The sequence below is a fragment of the Phalacrocorax aristotelis genome, chromosome 1 (genome assembly GCF_949628215.1).
Source record: "Phalacrocorax aristotelis chromosome 1, bGulAri2.1, whole genome shotgun sequence".
Taxonomy (NCBI): Eukaryota; Metazoa; Chordata; class Aves; order Suliformes; family Phalacrocoracidae; genus Phalacrocorax; species Phalacrocorax aristotelis.
In genome coordinates, this window is record NC_134276.1 from 34,240,443 (window position 1) to 34,260,722 (window position 20,280).

Consider the following 20,280-nt stretch of genomic DNA (forward strand, 5'->3'; position numbering starts at 1 on the left):
GTGAATTACTGTAACACTGCACGAATAAGCAGCAGTTCCAGCAAATTATAACAAATTTTAGTATTAAATACTATTCAGATATTACAACAGAACAAAGGCCCTCTAAAACTACGACTCCAGCTATACAATAGGAATGTACAAAGATGGTACAAAATAAAGTGACTACAGTGGCTGGGCTCTGTACTTGCTTCTTCAGAGCTCAAGTACAGTAAATGCTTGACAGTAGTGGCTCTTGCTGAAAAGCCAAAATTCTTACACTAAAATAATTCCCGAATCTTGTCTTCTTTTTTGCAAATCAACTGTGTAAAACTAGGGGGGTTTGGGCTGGTGACAGTGTTTTCTGCTTACTGTGTTCCCATCTCCAACAATGTGTGGCTCTTTGTAAAAAAGGTCCCAGACAAAGTTACATTAGAAAAAGTAACGTTTAAAATCTGATACCATTTTTGAGAGACCTAATTAGTCTCGGAATGTGGGTTGCTGGGTTTTTGGTTTTTGTTTGTTTTTTAAAATGCTTACACAATCTTTTAAAACTCAAGAACAAAGATACTAAACAAACTGCATTCAAGTACATCGTCTTAGCTACTTTTTCACATCCTTATTTTGAGACAGCAAATTCTCTTTAATTTCAGCATATGGGTTTAAGATTTGTTTGGTTTTAAGGCTTCATGCATACTTCTGTGTCTGAATGTTTAAACTTGTTTCAAATACAGCCACTTTTAATTGTTAATTTATAAAGAGACTATTTTCAAAGTGCTTTTTCTAAAGGATCTTACAACACATCCGAACGCTTCCATTTTTCAGAACACCGAAAGTATTTTTGAACTGTTTGAGAAGGGTGTCTTCTGGAACAATAACACCATTGTGTATATTTTCCAACTAAAAAATTAAATTACCAACTCAGGTTTCCCATACAGAAAAAAAATGCAAGATGAAACAAACTCCACCTTATTATATTTGTTTATAAAGCAGAGTTGTCTGGTTTAAATGGACCAAAATGTGGCTTTTTATGGTTTTACAGTTTTCATTTACACTTCTGTAGTTGTGGTCAGGAGGTTTGAATAAACTCAGTAATAGCGTAATGTAAGACTCGCATTAGCAAAGAACAGCTTTCTCACTAATATGGCAGACAGCACCAATTAGATACAGTCAGCGTAAGGTTTCCCAAAGATTATTATAATTATTAAATTATAATAATTTGCCATCTTAGTTTAATGCTTTCCCAATTTTGATACCCAAGGATAAAAGTCAAGTCATCCAGAACAAATTTAAAATAATCGGTTTAGAAAATTGGTTTTTTGTTTAAGTAAAAACAAAGTATTTTATAAGATATTTTTCTCACGTAAATTTGGAAACTATGCTACTTTCCTCAGAGGCTAATAAATCAATTTCTTCCTTAATATAACCCCAGCCAATAGTTAAATAATGCATTTGGTCAGTCTGAAAACAAGACTCCATTTATAAAAATAATTTTTAGTGCAACTATTCTCTACCTAACTTCTTGAATAGTTGTAAGCTTTGGGAATCGCACAATCTTCTGCCTGTCTCCAGAAAAGTAGTTAAAAAGAAAAACCACTTCACCAACTTTATAAAATCCACCATACTGGATAAATCATTTAAAACCTGGCTGTTCCTGTGTTGTTGTTTTCAAATGTATAAAGCTGTACATTTACAATGCCTTCAATATCTTTCTCAATTTGGTTTTGGACATGTACAGAGACACTGTACAAGCACTACTGTATCCTCATGTCCTGAATTTCCGCTTGGTAAGAACGTAAGAGTCCAAAACCCAGAGTAAAATTTATTCCTGAGGCACAGGTTTTAGTATTTTATTTTCTTGATATTTCAATTTTATGGGTAAATTTGTACAAGTACATTATGCTGCGTTAAGGGAAGATGTTACAGCCACAGAATGGTTTCAAATATTTGCCTGAAACAACGTCAAAAATCAGCCTAAAAAAAAAACAAAACAAAACAAAAAACACCACAGAAGAAAGGAGTATGGGAGAAAAAAAAAAAATCCAGACAACTTTTGTACAACTCTTCAAAAGTATTTGTTACTAGCCCCATTGTCCAAATACTGGCATTAAGATAACTTTCCCCCCACTTTGGGCTCTGGAGAAAAATGATTCCTGATGCTTGGCATTGTATTACCTATAACATGACAAAAGACCATGTAATGGTTTTTGGGTTTTTTGTCACATGGCATACATAGATCTTTCATTCAGTGAAATGATACAGAGAGTGAAGCAATAAAATTCTGTTATGCTCATAGTTTAAGTTAGTGGTAAAAGTTTACATTGTAAGTTCATATTGGTGAGATCTCATACACATATAGATACATATACATACATATCTATGTGTGCATGCACATGTGTAAACACACGTGTGCGTATATGCAAATGTTGAAAAATCTTTAACTCTGTGAGAAAGGTGAACTTTGGGAGATCCAAGGCAGAAATCCAGATGACAAATGAGGACTAAAAGAAACGAGGCTTCTGTGAAAAGACCAGTGGAATGCTTTCCTAAAACATAAAGACATTGCACGGAGCGTGCTCTTCAGTTTACCAGTGTAATTTAGTAGGTAGGGAAAATCAGAATTGTACATATTCCAGTAAAATTAACGAATAACTTTAGAGTCTTTATCTCTCCTTGTTTGGGATCAGAAACTTCCAAACCATACTAACATATATTTTTCTATGAAAAGGCTATTTGTTCATCCAACATAAGTAAGACTCCATGATTCTCTTGCAAGTGATATGAGTTCTGAGGTGGCCACCTTGTCATTACCAGCACATGCCTTTTTTCTCTGAAAGGATGTATAAATGAACAAAACCCAAAAAGCATTTTCAAACCACCAAATTTCCCTTCAGGCAGAAAGGCAAGTCAGCAGCAACGGTGAGAAACCCGATTAGACTGCTTAAAACACTTGATTAAAAGTGCCTTTAGAAAAAATTCAGTGAAGGTAGTTAAGAAGAAGGAAAAATCAATTTGCAAGAAATTTCTCCTTTATGTTTTAATTATCTGTCTTTGCTAAATGCTTAAGTGCTAACCAAGTAACAAAATTCTCTTTATTACCAAAAAGCAAATTCATATATGGAGGCTAAGAAATAAAGACTTAGACCAGTCAAAAAGACGGCCAAGATCCTCAGAGGAAGAAGTTTCTATCTGCTACTTCTTAACACATCTATGTGAGAGACTAATATACAAATTCTTCAACACAGAATTGATGTCATGGAAGTAACTGCATAAAAAAGCTTCAGTAAGAAATTTAGCAATTTAAACCAGATTGGCAAGCTTCAGGAAACCTTGCTGAAGAAGTATGTATGAAATTATGCTCAGCTACCCAGCCTGCCCTTCTACCAGGAGTTACCAGCTCTACAGTAGTCAACAAAAGGGAACACGTATTTTGCACCTCAACAGTTTCAGAGCAGACTCTCATATCTTCACATAAAGTTAAACTTGATAAAGGCGGCTATGAAGCCAGACTGAATTAAGGGGCTGCTTGGGTGGGTCACAATTTTCTTCTTGCAATGGTGCCCTTGGGCAGCTAACACCTGGCCAATGTCAGTAATTTTTCCCACTGTCTGCAGCAAGGTTTTCCAGAACAGATTTTTGCAGAACATCAGTGCTCCTAGTCCCACTGTGAAAATATCATACGTACAAGTGGGAAAAAGAGCTATCCTGGCACAGCGGGGATCCTGAATATCATGCCTGAGACTGTCTCCTCTGAACTACTATCATAGACAAGGGATTTTTTTTCATAAATATTTCATGGTCTGAACACAGCAGTAAATACAAGTTATGCACGGGTGGACAATACCGATTATGGACTGAATAAACATACCATATGCACAGTATCACAAAGCACAGCACAGCTATTTTGACTTTCACCTCGAAGTGTTTTAAATGCTGACAATTACTTGAGCATTCATTAGTTGAATTTTACATATCTGTGTTCTTCCTATCTCCTTTCAAAAGAGGAATGAAGTGAAGAGTGTTGTATCTTTGGATTTTTCAGACATTTTCCAGAAGCCAGCCAGCCAAAGACTTATTTAGAGCTTGCTCTCCATCAGACGCCTTCTCTATCATTTCACAATATTTCAGCACTGCTTGCAAGAGATCTCCAACTTTCCAATCTCTTTCTCGCAGTCTTCTGGAAAGCTAAAGGGGAGACAGGGGAACACAAAAAAATGTTTTGACCGGCGTATCCTGATTAACAGTTACAGAAGTTATTCTTGAAATGTTAGCTCATAAGAAATCGGTTGTAATGAGTTAATCGTTATTCCCACATCTATAAAAACAAAAACTTCCGCAAGAATCAGGCACTTTTCTTTAGGGCAGTTTTCACAAAATTTTCTTCTGGAGGGAGCGACATTTTCAAATGATGTGGTACCACAGGTATGAGGGCTGTGGTTCATCAAGACTGCAGAAAACAGGAAATTCTGAACACAAGATTAAGGCATTCGCCACCCCTCCCATGCCAATAATGCACATATAAAAAGAGAAAACTCAGTCTTAATAAAAGGATGTGGATTTTCCTTTCACAACATATAGTGTGGTTTGGGTGGCACAGATGCTACCGTCAACGAAAACAGTGTCTTCAGAGTTGGGAAATTTAACATCTGAGGGAAGAGGAAAAGGTGAGGGTTAAGTTAAACTACCACTTGGAAGCGGAGATCAGTGTGGCTGAAAACATTTTTTTTCACTCAGGAGTCTAAGCAAAAGTCTCCCTTTGCTTATGTGTCAAGTTCAGCTATATACGGAAGAAAGCCTGCCAAAAGACAAGGATGAATTTGCTAGTTTGCCCAGGAGTAAAAAAATCTTTTAGTTAAAAAACCAGAACAAAAACAAAAACAAACAAACAAGAAGAACCCAACACGCCAAAAACTAAAACCAAACCACAACACTCGCACAAACAAACTTTATTCTCTGTAGCTTTCTGGACAACTGTCAATGCTGCATTTAATAAAGACAATTTAGACACTTACCCTACTTATTCTTTGGAACTGGAAAATTTTATTGCCTTTTATAGTTCTTACCATGATATTCTATAAATTAAATTTTTTTAAAAGTCATAAACAGTGTTCACTGAAATAGCTTCCACAGCTACAAAACTAAAAATTCATGTTTCTTCTGCAAGACCTATCAGATTGAAATACAAAATTCTATTAAAAAAAAAAAGTAAGACAATTTCTCTCTGCTGCTTCACCTAGATGATGTTCCAACGGCAAGGCAGGTGACGGAACTGACAGAAACAGCATGGGCATAAAAATATCTACAGAACAAGTAACTTCTTGAGAAAACAATTAACGTGAACAAGTGAAAAAGATCCCCTCTAATCTTGAGTAAGATATATACTGAACACTGAAACTTTTTTCAGTGAAAAAAAGAAAAAATACATAATTTCTACATAAAAGGAGACCAAAATCTGTAGTTAGTTCTGTCAATTATTTGTGTATTTTAAAATAGAGCAGGGGAAGCAGGAGTTTTATAATCTACAACAGGCAATTTTGTAAATGGTGTTTGTTGCTTTATAAAAGAATGGTCATTTTTCTTACGCCTGAGGAAAGCCTGGCTAATATCCAAAGACCTACTTAAACTTTACACTGTATTTGCTTCTCTCCAAAGGAAAAGATACCACCATGGTAAGATGACAGATTTGTCAGCTGGCTTTGCTAATCTTTCTAATTTAATTTAAAGTTCAAAGTTCAGTCCCACTATTTCTTTAGCTGACTGATCTGTTTCTTACTGTCAGACAAGTAAAATACTGGACTTTACTCAAAATAGACACCAGGAACCCTAGAACAGCTAGGTACATTCTGATTAAAAATTGAACTTTTTTTTTTCTTAATCCAGGCACTTGCATATCTACATTGTCAGGCTTCTCAAAGAAGTTAAGAACTATCTATTCTAATTTACTGGCTTCTTGTTCTAGCTCCTAAGAAATGTATTTTGTTTCATACATAGGTATTCAACTCCTTTCTGCCTTGCTGAGCCAAACGTGTATCCTTAAGTGAGAGTTCATACCCAGCTGCAGCAAGTAATACCTTGCCTGATATATGCTAGGAGTATTTTTCTCTTTTATACAGCCGTACCACATCAGTGGCTCATAACCTTGCTGTGATTAGCCAACACAAGCCCTTCCTCCCTTCCAGAACCCACCAACTGCTTATAGTGAAAATGACTGTTTTCAGTGTGACCTAAAGCCCATGTTCATTCCCAGCATAACTGAGATAACTTTCCAAAGTCCCTATGAGATGAACAAAACTGGCGAGAGATCGGTATATAGAGGTCAGTTTAGTTTTCTGCTGGGCTGTAGTGCCCTCTGGAGGTGCTTGTCTAACTTTACTAGTGACAGACGTGAGAATGACTATTGCTAATTTAAAACCCACAGTTTGGTTCAGAGACCAGCAGGATCAGGCTGGGACTAATAGCAAGACTTCTTATTTTGTACTACTAAATATCTTATTTTTATTAATACAATCCTGAAAGAAGTTTATTTTCAAAATGACCTTAGTACACTTATAAGCATTCTTTCAGAAAGTCTTCATTCTCTGAATTTATAATCTTGAAAATTTTTGAAATATATTTTAACTTCAGAAACTAATCAAGCGTTACCTATCTTTCCTATACAAGATTATTCAGGCAGACACTGCGCTTTGAAAATTCTGTACCTTCTTTTGAACTCTAAGAAATTTTGAGAGATGCCGAGTCAGACTGGGGTTTGGCAATTCAGTTTAGATACAAACAGTACAAAACAGACACAGGCACAAGTCTGTAGAGTGACAGCGTTATACATTCCAATTGGGAAATGGGATGGAATAAAAACCAGGTAATCCTTCCCTGCCTCCAGGGTGGGAAACTGGATTTCAATTCATTTTAACATAACTGCATCTGGAGAACTAGAAATTAATCTATGAATCTAAGTGAATCAATTAACTATTTAACATTTTCAGGACCGCATGACTACTGCCTGCCTGAGGGTCTTATGCTTTATCTTTAGGTGTCAACTCAGTATCAATTTATGACTGAAGTGTCAAGTAGAAAAACATTACAATTTTTAGGAGGGCATACATAATAGACACTGCTATTGTCCAGAGTGCTCTTCTCAGCATGTTCTTTTATTAGATTAGCTAGAGTAGTGTTCAGATACACAGCCAGCTAATAATATCTTTCCTGTGCGTCTTCAGGCATTGACTCAAATAGTAGCATCACAACTTTAGAATCTACTCAGTCGGAACTGGCAGAAAAATGAGACTTGAGGAAAAACTAAAAGAAGAGGCACCTGCCATCTATTTTTTGTCTTACATGTTACATTGCAGTGTAAGATACAGGACTTTATCTCACATGCACACACAATGGAGACTGCTAACACTTGTGTGTCCTACCACTATTCTGCCTGAGTATTTGCAACCTTGCAATCCACATATGACAAGCATGAAATAGACAGATTTTCAAAAGATAGCAAAAATGACTCACAAGGTCAGAATGACTGTAGTCACTAAACTCAACTCACATCAAAAGAACTTCAGAGAATGCTGGAGCAGGCATGTGAGAACAGAAAAAGTGAAGTACTTTCTTCTTCATGTTAAGAGACTTATAAACCATAACAGGGAAGGAACGTATGAATACAAGGATTAAACCCAACAGTTTCAAATAAAAACAGAAATGGAGAAAAGTCTTCTCAAACTGCCTTCTAGTTTATGAAAGCATGAAGTCCACTTTAAGTGTCTGAACTAATGTACAGGAAAACATATTTCTGAAATAAGTCTAAATCAAACATGCCAACCTCCAGAAAAGTAGCAGAGAGGATATATTTCAACTTGCCCAAAAGACATTTCCCAATTTTCTGGTTTGTTTTAAGAATGCAAGACTTCCAACTCTTGAGATTGAATACAGGTACTACACAGTTACACAGGCAAAAGGAAAACAAAACTAGCATTTTTATTCTGGGCTTGAAAGCGAGAGGCCACTCTTAGGAAAATTCAGCCCAGGTACGATCAGGACTGACCTCTCTAGGTACCTTTCACGCTCTAAGCACCACAGGTGCACATATGCATCTAAGTTTGGGAGTCAATTTAGTCATACTGACTTCTACTTCCTGGTCACTCCCCTTTTCTCTCAAAATCATGATCTGAGCTTTGGAAAGCACCAAGTTGAAGACTCAATACTAAATTCTGGAACCGAGAGCAAGCTTTTCCTTCCTTAATATACTAATATGCATGTTAAGTTGTTTTTAACAGATCTTAATTATTAAAAACATACTAATAGCATCATGTTAATGCTTTTTCATATGTTATCAGGTCACAAAATAAAAATTTTTGGTAATTTATTGTTCCTATCAACCTCATCATTAGAGACAATGCCTATATATCTGTTAAATCAGCCTTTCAGTAGCCAGGTGATGTTAAAATAATTCCTTGGTAGAAGATTAAAAAAAATAGGTCAAATGTAATGAATGACAGATTATCATGTGCAGTTTGGTGTGTAGCTCACAGGAAAAATATTTTTGTATAAAATCATAGATACAAGTTTCTCTTACATGTTTGTGATGGAAATACTCTGGTCGGTACACATACCAAAATTTTGACCCTTCCCTAAGAGACATTAATTAGAATCACAGAATCATTTAGGTTGGAAAAGACCTTTAAAATCATCAAGTCCAACTGTTGAACTAACCCTGCCAAGTCCACCACTAAACCATGGCCCTAAGTGCCACATCTAAACATCTCCTACGTACCTCCGGGGATGGAGGCTCAATCACTTCCCTGGGTAGCCTGTTCCAATGCTTGATAACCCTTCTGGTGAAAAAAATTTTCCTAATATCCAATCTAAACCTCTCCTGATGCAACTTGAGGCCATTTACTCTTGCCTTATCTTTAGTGACTTGGGAGAAAAGATGGACACTCACCTTGCTACAACCTCCTTTCAGGTAGTTGTAGAGAGCAATAAGGTCTCCCCTCAGCCTCCTCTTCTCCAGGCTAAACAACCCCAGCTCCCTCAACTGCTCCTCTTAAGACTTGTACTCTAGACCCTTCACCAGCTTCATTGCCCTTCTCTGGATACGCTCCAGCACCTCAATGTCCTTCTTGTAGTGAGGGGCCCAAAACTGAACACAGTACTCAAGGTACGGCCTCACCAGTGCCGAGTACAGGGGCACGATCTCTTCCCTAGTCCTGCTGGCCACACTACTCCTGATACAAGCCAGGATGCTGTTGGCCTTCTTGGTCACCTGGGCACACTGCTGGCTCATGTTCAGGCAGCTGTCAACCAACACCCCCAGGTCCTTCTCTGCCGGGCAGCTTTCCAGCCACCCTTCCCCAAGCCTGTATGTAGCGTTGCATGGGGTGTTGCGACCCAGGTGCAGGACCTGACACTTGGCCTTGTTAAACCTCATAAAATTGGCCTCAGCCCATCGATCCAGCCTGTCCAGATCCCCCTCTAGAGCCTTCCTATCCTCAAGCAGATCGACCCTCCCACCCACTCTGGTGTTGCCTGCAAACTTACTGAGGGTGCACTCAATTCTCCTCATCCAGATCATTGATAAAGACGTTAAACAGAACTGACCCCAACACTGAGCCCTGGGGAACATGGCTTGCGACTGGCTGCCAACTGGATTTAACTCCATTCACCACCACTCTTTGGGCCTGGCCATCCAGACAGTTTTTTACCCAGCGAAGAGTACGCCCATCCAAGTCACGAGCAGCCAGCTTCTCCAGAAGAATGCTGTGGGAAATGGTGTGAAAGGCTTTACTAAAGAGTAGGTAGACAACATCCACCACAGCCTTTCCCCATCCACTAACTGGATCACCTTGTCACAGAAGGACACCAGGTTAGTCAAGCAGGACCCACCTTTCATAAATCCACGCTGTCTGGGCCTGATCCCCTGGTTGTCCTGTACATGCTGGGTGATGGCACTCAAGGTGAGCTGCTCCATAACCCTCCCCAGCACCAAGGTGAGACTGACAGGCCTATAGTTCCCCAGATCCTCCTTCCGGCCCTTCTTGTAGATGGGCGTCACATTTGCTCACCTCCAGTCACAACTGGGACCTCCCCAGTTAGCCAGAACTGCCGATAAAATGACAGAGACTGGCTTGGTGAGCACTTCTTCCAGCTCCCTCAGCACCCTTGGGTGGATCCTAAAGCTTAGTTCTTTAAACTTCTAATTTCTCTTTGGCCACATATTAAATTTGATCTATAAAACCAAAAATAAGAACACCTAAAAATGAAACAGTTTTATTTCACTTTCTTTCTTAATAGTTTTGGTTGCAGTTGCATACAGAACAAAAACATATTTCATATTTAATTAAAACCTAAACTTCCTACTGATAGGAAAATGTGCATTTGCTAGCAAAAACAACCTGAGGCAGAACACCAAACACCAGAATATTAAGTTAGAAATTAATTTACATGAGGAAGTTCTCAGAAAGATTCAATTTATAGACAATTAAGTACTAAGTAAAAAATGTTTGAAAAAAAATATTTTTCACCAAACAAAAATCCTGCAATTGTATCCTCTTTAGAATAAAACTAGGAAAACAACTTGTGGAACAAGTTAACTCAGCTTTGGTTAATACTATTTTATTTATGGTACATGCCCAGACCAGACAGGCTCTCTTTGACCTCTCAGGATTTAAATAATGATTTTCCTCAACAGCAAATCCTCATTATTATTGAGTGGCAAATAAAGTAGTAGCAGCTGGTGTATCGCAGCAAACAGAAATCAAGCAAATCCTTCCCCTTCCCCACCACCCACCAAATCCAAGTACTTACGAAGACAAAATCTCTTGTAGCAGTGTCATGAAAGTGAAGATCAGACACCTCTGTTTCAGAAGCTGCCAGCCACTGGAGTGCTGCTCTGAGCTGGGGGTCCACTAGATTAGGTTCCAGATCAATGTTTGCTATTGCTACAGTCTTTCGTATTTGCGCCAAACCTAGCATTAAAATAAAATCATCAAATCTATAGCTTCAAATTGTTTCAAAAAAAGTCTCTGTAGTTCATTGTTTAGACTATATTAATTTTAAAACCTCAATTTAGACCACACAGATAATATGAAAGGAAAAAGTCATGCTAGTCTGAAGTGTTTCTGCACTTCCACATAAGGAAGTACTGTTTATCCCATTTACAACTGTATGCAAACATAGCTGAGTATTAAAAGATGTCTAAGCTTTAATGGCAAGGAATTTAACACAGCCTTTCATAAACCGAACAGCAATGGCTCTCACATTGTCCATCAGTCGTCTGTTTCCAACTGCTGGTTTTTTGCTATGCCTTAATCTATTAAATTTTTAAAAAGTGTGTATTTCAGAATATTCCTTCCTGTACAGGCAGACTGATCAGACTGCCCCTGAGTTTTTCCAAAATATAGTGCTGTTTTTACTGAGGCCTTTCCAGTTTTTCAACACTTCCTTTACAGCATGGGTTCCAAAAAATTAATACAGTATTGAAAGAACAGTTGCATTAATAACACAAACTGCAGTATTGTCATCCTCTGTTCCCACTCTGAATTTCTGTATCCAGCTATCACTGTAATTCTTTGCCATACCCTCAGAACCAACTAAGCATATGTGTAGTGCTCTCCATGTTGTTCTTGAAGTCTCTGCTCCCAGACTACTGGACGTAACACTCTAGAAACAAGGAATATATTGGCAGTGAAAACATATATTCATCTGCAGTTGACCTCAATCTCACTACTCTTCCAATCAAGCTTATGAAAACTGAGGTACGCAAAGTATTCATTCCTAACTGGCAAAGTTAAGCAAGATGGGATAGATTCCTTCAGGAGGTAAAAGACACAGAAAATTAACTAGCAGTACTGTCAACATAAGTGTACTTTTGATGGATAACGGAATATTTGTCCAGAAGCCCCAAAACGTAACATCTTTATAAGAGAAAGAACCAATTGTAAAAAAATTTATGACACTTAGTGGACGGAAAGCACTGTGGTAATGTATCACTGGGAAATTTTTATATATTTTTTTAGTTTTAGAAAATAGATGTACATTTTGTAATAACAAGGCTTTGTTTCAAATTCTTTGGTGAACAAGGTGCAGCCAGCTTAGAAAAGCCAAACATTTCTAGGGACGACCTGAAGAGGACTTCCAAGTGTGCAAGACCAGGTACACAGGTTTTCTACCTAGAATGCTATTTAAATGGTCCTACAGTGAAAGTAACAGAGAGCGCCTTTTCAAAACAATAGTGAGATGGTGAAGAAATTAAACCGGAAAAATTTATCTAGGAAATCCTTAATACCGTATAAAGCAGTATGTTGCACTCCAGCAGACACCTAAACTGTGTAAAGAAATAAAATCAAGCACTATTTTAGTGGAGCAATTTGAACATTTGAGATGCTACAACTTTTTTAAAGTCAAGACCAAAAGAAATCAATGCTGTATTGACAACTTATATGAAAGCTATATTGCAGAAAATACTTTCATTATAATTATTTTCTGAGGAAAAATACTAAATAATTTAGTTTAGTTTTATTTCCTTATTACGTTAGAGTCAGATCTGATTAAAAAAGAAATAAAATTAAGAGATGTAGTTAATGTCCATATATTTTTCCAGGAGTTAAAAACAAGGAAAAAAAAAAATACCACCACACATCTTTCTGCTTACAAGACTATTTGAAGATGTGCAGCATGGCTGAATATCCTCTGTAAGTGGGTAGCAGAGGTTTCTTGAAATGCTTATTCCATCTTCAGAATATACCCACCAGAAAGAAAAGCTCTGTGTAAACTTGCTCTAACATCAGCTCGTCTTTAAATCAGGCTCATACACTGTGTATTGAGGCTGTTCTCATTTGAGAACAGTGTTCTCTGGCACTTCGATCAGACTAGAAGCAGTGCAGAGATCTTCTACAAACCTGAAAGCTGTAGCAAGATTCTGGATAGACCCTATTTTAAATTTCACTACAAAGTGATTATAGCAAATGTATCGAGACCAAGTTTTTTCACTGTTTCTCATGACTCCTCTTCCAAGGTTAATATGTCCAGTTTGAGTAACTTCTTTGGTATCTCGAGTATCACCATGCAGATATATTGCCATAGCTCCTTATCAAATGTTTTACAAAGAATTAATTCTACACATACAAATTTACACTTCCAACAAGCTGATCAGAGTTCGCTACCTTCTGTTATTAAGTACATGTGTGAGCATCAGAGACTAGCATTTCCCAAAGGCTGTAAATTTCAGTGCATTAAGAGGTGTACTAGGGTATTAATCTAAGAATATATTCTGACACTTGACTGACATGCATTATGATGAACAGGGATAACAGGGTTGTCACCTTGTTTTGCAGACAACAGAAGTAAAGAATTGACAAAAATAATTAATGTAGAGCACACAGGTCAAGAACAGTAGTATATGCTGGAACTGACATTACCTTCTACAGCATCCTTGGAGTCCTCATCCTTATCTTCTGTTCCATCACTGTATTTTAAAATTCAAATCAAAATATTAATACAATCCAATATATGCACAATAAATGTAGCCAATCCTAAGACTGTAATGAAGGTTAAAGGACAAGAAGATCATGAAAGAATTAAGAAGCGATCATGAAAAGAAGCTTTGCTTCTCACACCATTTCATGTTGGAAACATGTATCATGAACTTCACAAGATTTGCTCTTAGGAAAAGAAGGAAGAAGGGAGAAACAAGAGAATGGTGTTAAAAAGAAAGATTGTAATATGAAGATATTTTAAAATAAGAAGAAAACCTATTTATTTTAATAAAAGGAGGGCAGTTTAGTTTTGCTTCATTATGTGAAAAGGTTGAGCCATCTTATGTCACAGGTATGAACAGCTATAGGTTATTCAAAGGTGTAAGTCATAAGTGTTCTACAAAAATCAATTACCAAAGAATTTTGAGTTTCTACAAGCTAAAGAAAAAAAACCAAACAAAACAAACCAGCAACCCTGCAGGAAGCAAGCTCTAGTCTGCACGAAAAAGTAAATCTAAAGACTTGTAAAACTGCAAGCAAGAACATGCAAAAAAGGGACCTTTGATTTTGCAAGCAGAACACATTCATCAGTTCAGCACAACAAAATTTAACCATTCAGTATGGATTAATTAATGAAAAAAATCATATTGTGATTAAGTGAGAAGAGTGTGAATAAGGTATCAGTATAAAAAAAGGCACCGTATTTTTATTTTCCAAAATGATGATTTCATGCATTAATTATGAGGAACCCATCTGGTTTATATTTCTCAACTCAACCAACCTGTCTGATGTTGGAAAGGATAAATTCTCCTCATACATATCCCCTTCTAAACCAAGACTGCTCCAGCTACTGCTGTTACCATTACTGCCAGGAGAAGAAGAGAACACAGCTGAACTAGAAAAGAACAATAGCTCAAACTAGAACCTTCATTTTCCTTAGAGCTGTTTTGTCAAGACATTTAATGCAAGACCACTGAAACTTCCTAAACAGGCTTGCTGGAACAAACATGATTGTCAGTGCTATTCAGAGCAGCAGTGTGCAGAATAATGCAAAACTGGTAAGTTTCAGTACACAGGTGAAAGTATTAATTTGTACTCATTAATTCTTCAGATCAGTGCTAACAGTAATTCTGTCCTCAGGACTAAGCACATTGCTCATAGCTTATACGAGCTCAACTATTTCAATATGATGACTCATAGCAATATGGATTACAACTATAATATTTGCTTAAGGACTAGCCAAGAGTTCATAAAATTATACATTGTGAAGACAACTGCACAAATAAAATTCTTCCATCTCATTCCATAAGTCCAGTAATGATCTCCAATAGCCGGATGAGCACTAATTCTAAGAGCAAATACATTTTTTTAAATTCTGAATATTGTTCTACAAGCTTATCTTTTATAAATAGGGGATTTTATAGATCAGTGAAAACAATACCAAAAAGGTTACTTCACTCACAGTTCATAAACATACTTAATTTATTCCATTACTACATTCAAGCCAATGTGAATAACCGAAAAAATTGAGATGTCCTTACACTGGTACACTTTAGGCATTGTAATTAGCAAAGTTTGTTAAGCCTGTGCTTATGTACAAGACTAAGCTATTCATGTGGTTAAATCTCTGTTCCCCACCTTCATACCTCCCCAGAGCACATCTGGAAGCCTTCCAAGGACAGGATTTCAAGATAACCAGCCTTCTTTGAGAAAGCCAGACTGTCTACTACAGATGGTATGACAAGCCGTGAAGCAACTCCAGAGACCAACTGCTGCAAGAAGATGCTTTCTTCACCTAAGTTTTGTGTGACTGTTAGAGCTCTTCTTTTCCACTCCTCCCACTCAAGGCAAATAGTAAAATTTAAAACCACAACTGGTGGAAAGAAACATCTCGAGAGATAGACATTCATCTCTTTCAAGAGTCTGCCAGTAACAGCATCACCTATCAGTGTCCTTTGCTTTCTAGTATGCCTGCTTGGATCCTAATTTCAAAACCATAAGAGCAGGTTAGCAAGCCTGCAATATGAACACACCCTAGCAGGGGTGGATATTAAAAAGCAGCAGATGCTTCATTCAGCACATAGTTGCTTATTTAGACTACATGTGCAAAGAACAATCAAGCAATTCTCTCATTATGCAAAAAAAGAAGAAAATTAAAGAGCAGAAGCTTCCAAAGAAACCAACTTGATTTGCACAGAAAATGCAAACCTGGTCTTCAGAACATTTCTGAAGCTACTGTGTGAGACTATCACAGTATATATTAAGTATTAAATTTGGTTTGAATTACATTATAGAGAAGATTTAAACACAGCCTATTGATGGTAACATTTTGCACTCAAACAGCCCCTTCCACTGAGAGTTATAGATGCATAACTCTGCCCCAGTTCTCAGACTAAAGGAAAAGTATTTGCAACCTAACAGAATGACCTCATGCACACTAACATTCTGATTAGGTAAGAGATTAATATATTTTACAGAGGTCTAACTTAGGCTGAAAAAAGATCTATTTAGCCACATGATTACAACGCATAGCAAGGTATAAGACTTTTTTTTGTAATGTGACCTTTATTTTGTTGTAAGATGCCAAATTAACAGCCTTATAATTAAAGTCCTGCCACCGCAGAACAAGCAAAACGGGCAAAAGCATTATAATGCCTCATGAGTCAGCAGAAGAATTAAAACAAAAGCTTTTGACTTTTTTATATATATATATATATATATATATACACACACACAGAGAGTATATATTGGAACAATAACTCAGATCACCTGCTTTGAGATTCTGCATTATGTACATACAGTCAAAAGCAAGATGTTTCTGCTCTGAATTATAACCCAACCTGGATGCTCTGATTCATCCCCTGGAAGAGCCTATGTCTACGTCTATGCCCACACCTATACATTAACTATAGAGAAAGCTTAACACTCTTATTTCTAAATATAAGCTGCTACTGTTAGGCACGCAAAGCAGATGATACAAGCGCTCCCCTGCATAACTAACTTTACCAAGTCTGCTAAAGAACTTTTATTCCTATTTCCATTCAAATGGAACTGCAGGGATCACGCTTTGACAATTCTTTCCAGGTTGTCTTGCTTCCTTGTTTACAGATAGTTTAATCCTCCGTGAAGTACTGAAGTACAATTTTTATATTGATCTGAGACATAAAGGGCATGTACTGTTTCAACAGAGCTACTATAAAAAAATGTCTTTTTTTTTCCTGAGGTAAAGCAAAACAAGGTAAATTGAACTAGACCACTGTAGCTTGTATTGTTGTGTTGTGACTGTGGTCCTGTGTTCCAAAAAAATTTCAACTACTGTTAATGATATCTCTAGGTTTATTATTATGAGGATAATTTCCAAAATGCCAGGTAAAGGAGTCTGAAGTACCAGTATCCATCAAATACTGCAAACAGCCTGGAAAATACTGGAGGAAGGTAGTGGTCCTCCTCCACTAAGTAAAACTTGCTTAATGTTCACTACATCAATTATATTGTACCAGCACTACAAACAAATTGGTCTAATGATACCTAGTACCTCAAAGATGGTACAAGCAAGGCTGCTGGCAGCTTCTGAGACACAAGAAAGCCACTTGCATTAAGAAATAGCTGCCAGGGGAGCAATGATACCTGATAGTACATTTAAACGTTTCAAACTGACATGGTTTACATATAATCAGGACAATATTTTAAAACAGATGGCCCTAAGGAAAAAAAACCCACGACCAAAAAGAGGACAAAACCCCCCAATCTTTCAACTGTTTTAACTGCATAATGAATGTCCCCTCTATGACTGAATGGCATTTTCCTGTTTAATAAAACAGGTTATGTTAAAAGGAGGACATAAAAGCAACACGTCTTCATCACTGCCATGCAATTTTTTCTTCCCTTAGACACTAACACTGTTCCACAAACCGTGTTATTACTGAATCTTGTTCTGCTACAGAAGGTCTCCCCAACCCCAGATCCTGTCACCTCCACCTGCAAAACCTCAGCAACACAAATGAACCCATGCACTGTTACCAATCCACAGTTCGTTTTGTAAAACTAGCTGATCAGTTTGTACATGCCAGTTTCTTCTGCCAACACCTTGCTATCCAAATTATGCCTCTCCTTCCCTGAGTTAAGTGCTAATTTGGGTCATTCCTCCTTTAATGAGCCGAAGATTTTCTTGCAAGTTATAGAAATTACTTTCTTTATCATCCCCAAAACAGATTTAAATAAAAAAAAACACAAACCACCAAACAACAAATACAACATGAGCACTACAGGTCCAGTGATTTTTTTTTTCCCCAGCGTCAACTAATCTATATTTGTTCACTATTTGTAACTGCCAATATGCTGAATATTCTTCCTTATACTCTGAATTTCATCACGTAAGTCCAGCTCATTTTAACTCATTCAACAGGTGATATTTTACTAAAATAATTTTCAGGCAATGTATTCTCTTACAAAATTATTCAGTTGTATGTGTGATAAATTACAGTAGTGGTTTGATTAAAATAGTTAGGCAAAACATGAAAAATACTGTAGACATTTAAGCGAGCAGTTTCATTTTGGTACCAAGTAACCTATCTGTACATTACACAAGGAAGCATATCTCCCATATTTTCTTTAATCTCAGTGATGCTGGAAGTACTAACTAAAAAGTAACCTCTCTCCCCCATTTCTGCTCTTCTTCAATAGAAATGCTGAACTTTCTACAGTAACATAAGTGGTATATCAATTATAAAAAACTAAGTTTGCTCATTCCTCATATATTCCTTATATAGAAGCTGGGGCCACAACTCTCAATATAGTTTTCCTGGCAACAGGCAGAGACACTGCAGATTTTTAAAATTCCCACTCCAATCTTTGTTAGTTATTAATCAGCAATGGGAATTGTAGTGAGAAGCTCTGTGGAAAACATTACTACCCTGAGCAGGTAAGTTCCAACGTTACACACCTGTAAGCTCACTGTTAGTAAATACGCCACTAGTATCAGTTAGAACAGCTTATAAATTCAAGTCTCCAAAAACCAAAACACAGCTGTTAAAGCTCCTCATGCAAATTAAGCTTGTATTACTTCCTTTCAAGAATAGATGAATTTACATAAAACACATTCTCAATTATTAAGTTTTAATATTTCAAAGCACAACTTATAAATGGTACTTTCTAGCTGTATTTTATACATTGTGGTTGTTTTTAACGCACTTGCATCTTTTGCTAATACTTAAATTATATATGTACACTTTTACTCGATGTGACTCCCTGACATCAATGACAATACATACTCCATATATTTTTCGTAGTGTATAGAGTGAACATTTGTGGGCAACAACATTTTGTAAGAAAACACAATCATTTTTAATAAAAAAAGGTATTGTGTATTGAAGACAAAATAACCTCTTCTCCCCCAACCCCCAGGAGAAAATGACTTGATGCCAAGTTAGCCAACATCAAGAAAACTGTTTAGCTATACTAACATGTTTATAGTTACCTGTCACTGAGGTGAAGAAAACTGCTGTTCTCATCAGGATGTTCATCTTCAAAACTTAGATTGGACCAACTCCCAGTGCTATCATCACCAATACTAAGACTCATCTGCTGGCTAACAACAGATTCAACAGAGTGAAAGCCTTCTCTTCCAACAGAGCTAAACAAAAATTTAAGACAAAAACATCACTGCATTTCATGTCGATCTGTGTTAGTCCATTCACAGTAATTTAACACCATTTCAAAGACACTAAATTCCAAGAAAAGGGGGGGGGGAATCCTTCTCACCACAAGAAATGGAGCAACCAAATTAATTTTATATTTCAACAGGTTTAGGTCAGGAATTGCTATCTGGAATTCTTTCACTGCAAGACAACGGGAACGGCACAAATAATTCTCTCATTTGGAAGATTATTTACTATAAAGCATAGAAGGCATTGTAGCCTTACAGACTGTATATCAAGGTACTCTTTTCAAGAAGACTTACCATTTTGGAACTCGTTCACCATAGGACAAGTTGGCTATCATCCCCTGCCTGCTTTCTGTACAACCAGCTAGGTGGTCTGCTATTGTAGGCAAAGTGCTTAAGTACACACTGGTGTTTAAAATACAAGGATTCTGTTTTTTTAAAAAGGTCTTTCTGAAAGACTTGGCTTCCTGCTTCAAGAAAGTGTAGCAATGCATGACTTGTACATAATTTTTCCCTCAGGAAATAAATTCAAATTTTTAAAAAAAAAAGAAATCAAGCAGGCATGCTCAATAAAACAAAGTCTTCGGAAGACACATAAAAAGATCCAGTTTGCTAACTTTGAAGAAGTCTGAACTCCTTATAAAAAAGTTACAATATGAGAACATGCAGTTAGGAACTACGTTTCAGGAGCAAACTGTGATTATCTACATACAGATGAAATGTTAGACAGTTCAAGAAAAACGGTCACCCTACCACCAGCGTAGCAAACAGCCACAGTAACATTCACCATGTAAAAAGCCAACCTTAACCACATCACTGGCAACACTTTGCTCCAGTGAGCAAATTTGTGCAGACAAATACGTAGCTTGAATTGGAACCCATCTGGGTAATACAATTCCGATTTCTTCCCCCATTTTTCTTTAGTTATAAACAGCACTAGCAGCAGTTCTTTTCACCACACAAGGCAGCTTCTCAAGAAACACATGCATTACATACCATACATTAGGTGACAACATAAGAAACATTTACAAATTTTGTCATAGTAAAACCCTAATATCACCTCCCTGTCACAGATATAATAATAAACAGTATCTCTTTGAACCCTGCATTTTATTGCTGTCATATTCTAACTAGAATTTTTTAATAATATTTTTAAGAAGTGATGCAGAAACAGCT

The 20,280-nt window shown here is 37.0% G+C and overlaps 1 protein-coding gene across 5 annotated transcripts in view; it reads right to left on the reverse strand.

Annotated features, from left to right (window-relative positions):
* Positions 1 to 1,810: 1,810 nt before the first annotated feature.
* AKAP11 (A-kinase anchoring protein 11) overlaps positions 1,811 to 20,280 on the reverse strand; it is a 42,786-nt gene continuing 24,316 nt past the window's right edge. For 3 of the 5 annotated variants that reach the window (XM_075087568.1, XM_075087606.1, XM_075087595.1), the window contains 5 exons: positions 18,919 to 19,074; positions 14,224 to 14,337; positions 13,386 to 13,432; positions 10,774 to 10,934; positions 1,811 to 4,161 (listed from right to left, as the gene is read on the reverse strand). In XM_075087568.1, the coding sequence (XP_074943669.1) occupies positions 4,015 to 4,161; positions 10,774 to 10,934; positions 13,386 to 13,432; positions 14,224 to 14,337; positions 18,919 to 19,074 (625 nt within the window). In that variant the 3' untranslated portion in view covers positions 1,811 to 4,014. The remainder of the gene's footprint in view (positions 4,162 to 10,773; positions 10,935 to 13,385; positions 13,433 to 14,223; positions 14,338 to 18,918; positions 19,075 to 20,280) is intronic. The other 2 variants (XM_075087576.1, XM_075087586.1) reach the window with 2 other exon arrangements.